This window comes from Zeugodacus cucurbitae, chromosome 5, assembly GCF_028554725.1.
Source record: "Zeugodacus cucurbitae isolate PBARC_wt_2022May chromosome 5, idZeuCucr1.2, whole genome shotgun sequence".
NCBI lineage: Eukaryota > Metazoa > Arthropoda > Insecta > Diptera > Tephritidae > Zeugodacus > Zeugodacus cucurbitae.
The window spans coordinates 49,677,036-49,687,503 of NC_071670.1; the positions used below are offsets into that span (position 1 = coordinate 49,677,036).

A 10,468-nucleotide genomic window follows, 5' to 3' on the forward strand; every position below is an offset into this window, starting at 1 on the left:
CTACATATAACCAATGATGATTGAAAGATCAGTGATCACAGACACCACTGTAGAAAGATCAAAGGTCATGATTTTCCGTTTCATACAGTCTTTTTATCGACCTTTTAGTAATATTTCTTTGAGTACTAATTGCGGTGGAAAGCCAAATGATGATTAATTATAGTTCAACCAACCTGATATTATAAGATTATCTTTAATCGTACAGGATAATGCCAGAAAGTAACTATTTTCAATAGAAGACAACAGAACAATGGTAGGGAAAGTGGTTTGAAATCAAAACAGTAAACATTTAAATATAATAATAATAAGTAATTTAATTCATATTCATTTGTAACACTTAAAAACTAACAATATTAAAATACATATATACATCATTAGCACTAATATAAATCGCATATATTCAGAATATATTTTGTCTTGTCAGTTTCTATCAGTCAGCAGTCGTCCAAATCACAGCATATATAGTAACACAGAGTCAGTTTTAAAATCCACTTAAGATCCAGCAATCGTCTTCTTCTCAACCAGCGAGACAACGACAATTCCGCATAGAGCGGAGCTGCGTGTTCACAATTCGGTTGAGATGGTGGAGCGTGTGACACCACAATCAGGCACTGCAGCAGCTAGTGGCATTCTAGGCGCGGCGTGATTGGCTTTCCTGACCTGTACGCGATAACGTTTCGGCGCGCTGACACATTCAAAATTCTGTAGTTTGGTATATGCAGGATGATTCTCTGGACTAAATTGTCCCGCAATCGCTTCGGGTATGGCGGTAACATTGCCAAATGAGTAATCCGGTGTATCCTGTAGATATTGACGCCACAGGCAATAAGTATCCGATGGTGGTGTAAAATTGGCGAAATTCACTTCGCTGCCAGCGCAATTAATGAAGTCGCGACGTACACAAAATGGCGACGATGTCTTCGGCATCAGCTGTACATTCTCACGCATCATTAAGATTTCCATTTTTAAATTAGAAACTGGTTCACTGCCGTTTGAGGTGTCACTATCACTGCTGTTAACACTCGCACTTGAGCGACTCATATCTTGTGTGTTTAATAGGAGACTGTCGTAACTAAAACTACTGCAACTGCTATCCAAATCATCTGTGGAGCCGGTGAAGTAACCAATCGATTGTTCCATTATGCGTTTATGTTGTCTTGGCGGTGTTGTGGGTTCTGGTTGTGTCCTATCGCTGAGTGTTAAACGCGCCAGCGCTTTTGGCATATCCTTGCGGCTGAGCTTTAGGAACGCTGGTCGCTTAGGGAGAATTCGCTTCTTTTTGTTCGGCGTCGAACAGCTTCTGGGTGGTGGCGGTGTACTGCAGCTACTCCAAGTGCTGGCGCTTGAGTTGGTGTGTTCGGTGGGCAAAGCACTGCTTTGGGTACACTCGACACGGCTGCTAAAGTTACGTTTACGCGGCATTGACCGACTTGGCATATTGGTGCCATAGCTACTCTCGTTGGTGTCGTATGAGAAATTGCTTGCTGTGCAACCCATTTTGTTAAAACTAATTTGTTGATAATAAAAAAATTTAAAATATTTATGCTTGCGCTGCTCCTAACTCAATCACTGCTCGTTTGTTAATGATTTACCTAGACGGTGGTGCGGGTATTTATACCTTCAAGTCGCAGCACGGTGAACAGACGTGCCACAGTCTACCTGCGCGCGCTAATATGTTGGTCAGCGCAAATATTGGTGACACAGCCGCGTCACATAGGACGCCCGCAGTACCCGTAAATCGAGTAATCATTTCTTACCTGCGCTTACGCTGGGTTTCAGCGAAACGCTACGACGCTGTCGACCTTCGAATTTTCGCTTTTCCGCTTATTTCAAGCAAAATTTACATCTTCGTAAATTACGCTGACGCTACAAAGGTGTTGGTGGCTTCTTTGTCTATGCATGACGCATAGTGTGCGTGTAAATTGAAGGTACCACGGTATATCCATTACAGCTGTATGTCGCCGCCGTTAACGCTTCCAGGATTTAGTCGCAGCAGGTATCCACTGTTTACTTAGTCACTGTAACTATTTGTATTGGCACTTTCTGCATTTGCGTAGTAATTCTTCCTGTACTACGCGTATTAACCTGGCCGGTCTAAGACACTGTGTGTTGTTGGTGTAGACTAACTTTACAGCTAGTACCTAGTAGTTAGGGCTGTTGTTAACATGATGCTTATTCCAAATATTATTCTTACCGAACTGTACGCATTGTAGTTGTAGATGACGCTGCATTTTGTAGCGTGCCGCGTCCTTTGGCCATTTCTTTTGTCCTTTTGGTCGGTTCGACCACAAAAATAGTATTTGGCACACTAATCACGGTTCAATTGTTCCGTACGCATATGCTAATTTCTTTCGCAATACCCACAATACCGTACGAAAATTATGTAAACAAATTGATTAGACTTTAATGAGTTTGTAATATTCGGCGAGTCGGTGAGAGTGGGCTTGTTAATTTCAGTACAATATGGAGACGAGACCATGTATTACCGTTTAATTGTTTTACATTTTGAAATAAGTATATTTTAAGAGAGCGTCGCATTTTCACTTTATTCTAACGCTTTGTTTTGAAAGAAAGCGCTTTGTCTGGTATAAGTTCAGATTGTTGGATCGGAGACAGATGGGTACGGAAAGAGAAGTGTATTAATTTTTACTTGATTGAAACTCTTCTCAAGTTCTATCCAACATATATGTGGATTAGCCCCATATTGCAGCAAGGAAGAGGTCAATAATTAAAAAAACTTTCATATGTGGAGGATCAGTAAGAGGTTATTAGGAGAAGGCCTTGTAGACTTTACAGTTCCCTAGCACATCAAAAATACCAAATGTGGGTTGGGAAGAGGTAGAGTGTTCCAAAGAGAGGGTAGTAAATGTTCCCCAAAAGGTTCAATCCTATTATTCATTTTTTTATATCTATAAGACGTTCCTGTGATGATGGTTGTTCTTAATTTTAATTAATATTATATATAATAATTAATTTAAATTTTGGGAGATGTCTGTTTTTTCTGCTACAACAAATCTCAAGACTATACTGATACTTCTTCAATTCTAATAAATTCATTAGCTTTCAGAAATGCTCAGCAATATTCAGCAGATAGAGCAATTTATCATAGTGGGGTACTCTAAGGACCAACTTGTATTTATATAATGAATTACTTATCCAGTAGCCAATCATTTCGACTGACTATCTGAATTAGTTCCGAACTTTTGTCAAAGATGATCATTGAGAGAGCACGCTCAATTTCATGTTCTCCTAACCACTAAAAGTTCTTTCAAGAAAGCTTAAATTATAATATTAATAAAAAATAGTCCAAACATCTTGTTAAAAGCACTCAAAAGCAGGAAGAAATACTTTTATCTACCCAGCTTAAGAATTTTAAGTTCGTTTTCACAATATGAACTAGTATTTTAGGTTAGGAACCACACATACTGAGCTTTCACATTGTAAAATTACTTGAAAGCTTTCAGGGCATAACATAAGCGGAAGCGAGTATTCAAGCTCATCAACATCATCAACCTGAGGTTATTTATCTTCAGTTCGTTTTCACAATCTGAATTATTATTTTCGGTTTATGTTTGAATTGAGCTTTCACAGACTGAGCTTTAACATATTGGGCTTTCACTTTGTTTCTTCTGTGAACTCGGTGTTGATAAGGTATATCATTAATTCATCGATTGATAAGGTATTTGAGGATATTATTCAATCGAAAGCGGATAATCCCGTTCTTAAAATTAAACAACTAAGTTCTGCTAAAAATTCTATCTGGAATTTTTGGGTTACTGGAATTACAGTGCACATTTTTCCCTACACATCATATCGTCACCTCTTTAGAAAGAGGATAATCCATTTAACTTTTAAATATTTCTTAATAAGCGGTTTTCCCAAAGCTACCGGAATTTCGACGGGTCATTATAATGCATATTAAAGGTACATTTTTGAAAGTACATTAACAAAAGTTAATCTTCTTCGTTATTGTAAACTCTTAGAATGCAATATTACTAAATTTTAAGAAATTTAAAATTGTTAAATGCTTAATTCTAGAATTCTAAAAACTAAGGTCTAATCTTCATATGGGTTTCTTATATTTTCGATTTACCCATCATTTAAATGAAAACCCTTTCCTGCGGCTTTTATGTAACACACACGCAATATGCGCTAATTTCTACCCATAATGGCACCACACCCAGCCGCTACCGTGTCGTTATGCGTACATAAAAGGATTTTCCATATGTTTTTACCAAATAATTAGCGAGTCAATTGACATGTGGCCGCTTAAGCGATGAACAATACAGCAGATATTATGCACATGCAAAAATCCCAACGTTTTTCTCTAATGAAGATGACTGGAGGTTTTGTAGAAAAGCGGGGAATTTTTACGTGTCGTGCGCGGAAAGCATGCTCGAAAAAAATACGATGGAAATTTCGCTAAATGTATGCTGACAGCGGTAGTAAAGGTAATGTCGTTAATGTACGTGGGTAGGTGCATGTGTATAGTATATACTCTAGCTGTACATATGTAAGTGGATGTTCGTACAGCGGACATATAAAGAAATACGTGTCTACAGTGCCTTCAATTATCGAAAGGCAACACGGCACTCTGGGCGATACGGTTCAAGGTCGTATCGTGTTTGCTTAGTGCATTTGTGTCAGCAAAACAAAAATGTTATTTGTAAAAAGAAAATATTTAATTTATGACACTTGAATGCCAACTAGCAACTAGCACTTACATTGCTAAGTGTATGCACTTATGTCAATACGAAGCGGTAACGTATATTTGCCGGCATGTACAATACTTCAATACTTTAAGTATGAACACAAAGTGCTATTTGTTCGCTCACTTGCATTTGGAAAACAGCTGAATTGTTCTCCAAGTGTGTTTTGGAATGGTCCGCAGTTCAAGTGAATCGCTTAGTTACAAATGAAATGTAAACTAAAGGAGGAGCAATTTACATGCCAAACCAGACGGAAGTGTGAAAATTTGTCCTATTATTGCAGCAATTTCCGTTGGCTAACTTGAGCGCTGCAGCTCCATTTTGGCGCATGAGCCAATTTGCAACTAGCGCTTACTTAACTATTTACTCTCGGTCGTTAGAGCATTGCGAATGCGACAAAGGAATTTTCAAGTACTTGCAGTTGGCAGTGGCAAGTTTATTGGCAAACTATGGTGGATTTTACGAAATATTGAAATTCGCTGCACGCGCTTAAAATTGGGGTGAATATGGAACGTGAGCTCGGTGCTTTGTGATGCGGAACTCTTGGGTTAAGCTATTGTTATTGATGGTGCATAGTACCAGTAGATGGAAAATAGTCGAAGTATTTCATAAATGCGTATTAAATGAAAGTGTCAGATCCAATTGTATTCGTGTTTTTTAAAACATGCATGAATCATTCAAAAACTAAGAATGAAAAGAAGTTAAGAAAGATGTTTAAGATGCTTTATCACAGTTGAAAATATCAAAAGGAGTTTTCAAACATTCGTTATTGAATTGCTTATAGAGAAAAGTTGTTAAGAGAGTATAATTGTTTCAGATAACAATTATATGTAACACACAAAACTAGTTAGATATAGAGTCATCAGGATGACGAGACGAGAGAGTTGAAATTCAGATGTCTATCTGTCCGTCCGTCCGTCCGTGCAAGCAGTAACTTGAGTAAAAATTTACAGCGAGGCCCCGCCCCCTCTAAGTTTTTGTACATATCTCCTAAACAAATAAAGATATACCAACGAAATTCTATAGGTACTTCCTTATACAGTTTAAACATGGAGGAAATCGGACTATGAACACGCCCACTTCCCATACAAAGGTTATGTTGAAAACTGCTAAAAATGCTTTAATTCAGTAAGGAAAAACACCAGAAAACTTAAATTTCACTCAAATTCTTCTTCTTCTTCTTGACTTGCGTAGACACCGCTTACGCGGTTATAGCCGAGTCCAAAACAGCGCGCCACGTATCCCTCCTTCCATCGGAGTGGAGGTCTCCCTCTTCCTCGGCTTCCACCAGCGGGTACTGCATCGAATACTTTCAGAGTTGGAGCACTTTCATCCATTCGAACAACATGACCTAGCCAGCGTAGCCACTGTCTTTTTATTCGCTGGACTATGTCTATGTCGTCAAATAACACATACAGCTCATCGTTCCATCGTCTGCGGTATTCGCCGTTGCCAATGTTTAAGGGCCCATAAATCTCACTCAAATTGCTATACAGTATTTTAAATGGGCGTGGCTCCGCCAACTTATGGGTCAAAAACCATATCTCCGAAACTACTCGACTAATTTCAATGAAATTCAGTTCATAACATTTTCCTGGGATTTCAATGATATGTTGTAAACCAGAATTGTGAAGTCGATATCTGAATCGTTTCTATGATGATGTATAATGCGGCATCGCCCTTTTAAAACTCGCCGAAATCAGATCATAAGTTTTCAAGGCCCCATATATCGAACATGAGTTGATGAATTTTTTTACCGAAAATTCGGTTACAACGAACTTAGCCCTTCAATACTTATTTAATTATTTTACCGATAATTATGAATGATAAAATTAAATGTCCAGGATTCAATGATTGGTACGACTCCTGTATGAAATTTAGTTTTTCCGAATGACTTCGCAGATTTAAATCAAAGTAAGTTCTTACCATTCTCTTTAAGTTCACTTGCCATAAAATGCTCTTTTTAACCGATGAGGCATCACCCTAACGAAAATATGAAGATTTCTTCCCATAGACCATATATATAATATACAATCACTTCCGTTCATCCAGAGTACATCTAAAATTATGTGTTTGTAGCGGCTGAAGACATTTCCCAAATTGTTTACTTTTAAAAGGCGTAGAACCGATTATAGAGGAAACGGTCTAAAATGTTTCAAGTGGGAATCTGAAAAGTCTGAAGTGACTACATACATTGTTTTCCGTTCCTTCGGTCAATTTATCTCGTGTTGTTCACTATTTGAGATATTTTAATGAAATAGGTGAATATGTTTCATATGTGTTTCATTTAAAATATCTATGTATAATATTTTGGACCACCATATTTCTGAAAATAATTATTCTTTATTAAGAGCAGCGGAAATATTCTATATATATAAATTTAAATATATGACAATATAAAATTCATAATGAGAATTTCCCCATCCTTAAACCCCGTTTTGTATCCATAAATCTAAGTGACCTCATTACCTTTATCTAATTTTCTCTAAAACCAAGTATTTTCGAGTGTAATTCCCCTCAGAAGGACTACAATGTCATTATGTAGATTTCCCCCTGCAGAAGTTTTCCATCTTAAGACGCAAGCACTTATACACTCATACAAGTAAATACATATAAAAACACACATAGACACTTTACATAAGTGTTCATCATTCAGTGTGTGGCCTTGTGCGCCGCCGCCGCCGCCGCTCACCTCACGGTCTGCGTCTGTTTACTTTACACGGTTACATGTGAAAATAATTAGCTACTCATCAATTTTCCTTGTTTACTTCTGCACATCTCGGTAAATATGGTATAAAATACACAGCACTTCAACTTCAAGTGTTGGAAACACTTCCGGTGCTAATGGGGAATCCCTTTATTGTTGTAAATCTTTAGTATGTATGTCAGCGTAAATATTTACTTTGCATTTTGTGTAAGACAAATTTATGGCGTTAATGCAAAAATTACGCATAATATTGGAGTGCAACACATGCGTGGCGGCATTGTGCAGTTCGAGAGCACACGTTTTTTCGTTGAAGTTATGCTTTTCGGCACATTTGAGATACGACGTACGTATGTGACCATTACCTTGATGGGAGCGTCCCATAAACAGACCCAACTTCAGAGGAAGGAAATAAGCCAATTTGCTTTTTCTGTTGAACTTTGGCTCACATTTATTCAACAATAACAGAGAGTTACCTTCATTGAGCTAGCATATGTATGTTGGAAATTATTCTTGGCTCAGTAAGTGGAGAACTCTACATATGTTGTACAATATATGCCCTGCTCTCGATTAACTATCCTCAAAAGTCATGAGTCAGTCATTTCAATGGAACTTTGGATGTACATATGTCACTCTTGAGATAAAATATTGTTTCCTAAATGCATCGGTCTAGGGTTGTAATCCAATAAGTGTAATATCGAAACGGTTACCACTGAGAATATGTTGATAAAGTGATGTTTTGTAAGATCCAGAAATCAAGGAATAGTCGAAACAGTGGAGTTCTCCTGGCGAACGAGGTCCAAAGAAGAAGAAAGAGAAAGTGATTGGCTACCGTTTCAGCGATTCGCAAAGTATAAATGTCGTATCTAGAGAAATACCAGCAGATTTGATCTCGAATCTAGCGGTGTCATAAACTAGTTCACTTTGTTCCCCAAAGCTCCAGTTCTGAAACTTATATTTGAGAAAAAACATCAGTGATGATTCTGAGATCTGACCGGAGTAGATAGTGGTGGAGATTTGTGCCACTAATTCAGACGATTTATTAAATATAATATATAAAATCGGAATTGTTCTACCAGAAATATTCGATTCAATCCAACTCAATCAATATTCGAAGGATTCTTAGTTGCTTTGACCGACTGATTGAAGAAAAGGATAGAGATAAGTACTCCTGACTGTATCAAATAATATAAAAATAAAGTCTCTAGAATATTTACGAAATTTTTAAACTCTCGCAACAAAGTTGCTACGAGAGTATTATAGTATTGTCCACATAACGGTTGGTTGTAAGTCCTAAAACTAAACGAGTTAGATATAGGATTATATATATCAAAATAATCTGGGTGACGAGTAAAGTTCAAATCTGGATGTCGGTGTGTCCGTCCGTCCTTCCGTACAAACTGTAACTTTAGTAAAAATTGAGATATCTTGATGAAACTTGGAAGATGTATTTCTTGGCACCAAAATGGGCGTAATCGGACCACTACCACGCCCACAAAATGGCAATAACCGAAAACATATAATAAGCTATAACTGTAATTTTTTTGGGGAAGTGGGCGTGACCAACATTACCATCACGACCTTTTTAAATATATTTTTTAGTAATTAATCGAAGATTTTTTCTCTCCGATAAATATTTTTTTTTTATAAACAATTTAAGGCCGAAATTTTGGTGAAGAGTCGATTTTTTTTTTTGAGAAACCGCCATTTTGTCAAAAAATTTTATTTTGATTATTCCTTCGATTAATTACTAGATTTAATATTATTTTAACGAAATCTGTTTGGTTTTTTAATTTCATATGATCCAGTTCCGAGATATAGTGGTCACCGCAAAACATCTTTTTTGAGAGGAGCTCCTTTAGATCAGCTGTATATCTTTTTCAAATAAATATTTTTACTAGTACTAAGTCTTAAAATACAGTTAAAAGATACCATAATATGTGTATAAATTTTTGGATCAATAAATTCTGGAAAGTTCACTTTTTTTCGGCCGTCTAACTGTATATAACCCCTTAAATCAGTAAGGAAAACCACTAGATGCCTTAAATTGCATTATAAAGATACAGAAGTGCTGCACTCAAAGTGGTATACAAAATTTTAAATGAGCGTGGTTCCGCACACTTATGGGTCAAAAACTATATCTCCGAAACCACTCGACCAATTTCAATGAAATTCGGTTCATAATATCTTCCAATCTTCCAAATAATATGTTGAGAAAATAGTCCAAATCGGTTCACAACCACGCCTACTTCCCATATACCAGAACTCTGAAACCGGTCTGAATTGTTTATTATACAATATATAAAGTAGGCAATTGTGAAGATATTGGAACAGAACTTTGCAAAAATACTGTTCTTTAGATACATCTGGCATCGTCCTTCTAAAAATCGTCGAAATTGGTCCGTAAGATTTCAAGACCCTATATATCGAATATGAGGACCTCAGTACTTAAATTTTTTACCGTAATTATAGTTAAGTCACTCAGATATCAGAGATATGTCTCCGTGCCAACAATGAGTGAACTCGGGTCATAACTTCATCTATCTCCCATATACTTAATATTAGGGTTTTCAAACTTTCAAAGGACTTTATACCATATATATGCCGAATATGTGAGTCAAATTGATTGTTATATTAATAAATTTAAATAAATAAATAGCGAGAGTATAAAATGTTCGGTGACACCCGAACTTAGCCCTTCCTTACTTGTTTTATTTCCATTTTAAACCACACAAAGTCATAGAAAGCTCACCTCAGGTGATAATAGTTTGAATTGTACATTTGATTCTCCACAATTGGTAAAAATAAGAGCAATATAGACACAAACACATTCCAATTATTGAAACAATAACAATGCCATTCAACAAAATCAAAATCCAGCCAACTTTTATTTGTTTAATTCCTTTGAGTCTCTCCCCCACACAAAATGGTTGTACAACGCGATATGTATTTTTCCAATAAATTTATATATTTTTTTTCTCTGATCCTCTTCATTTAAACTTGTTTTACGGTCTAATCGCTGTGATTGTTTTGTTTCTGAGTCTTATTTTGCTTT

The 10,468-nt window shown here is 36.7% G+C and overlaps 1 protein-coding gene across 1 annotated transcript; it reads right to left on the reverse strand.

Moving 5' to 3' along the window:
• Positions 1–294: 294 nt before the first annotated feature.
• On the reverse strand, positions 295–1,497 carry LOC105212259 (uncharacterized). Its single transcript, XM_011184126.2, has one exon. The coding sequence runs from the start codon at positions 1,495–1,497 to the stop codon at positions 565–567; it is 933 nt and encodes a 310-aa protein (XP_011182428.1). The 3' UTR covers positions 295–564.
• Positions 1,498–10,468: the final 8,971 nt, after the last annotated feature.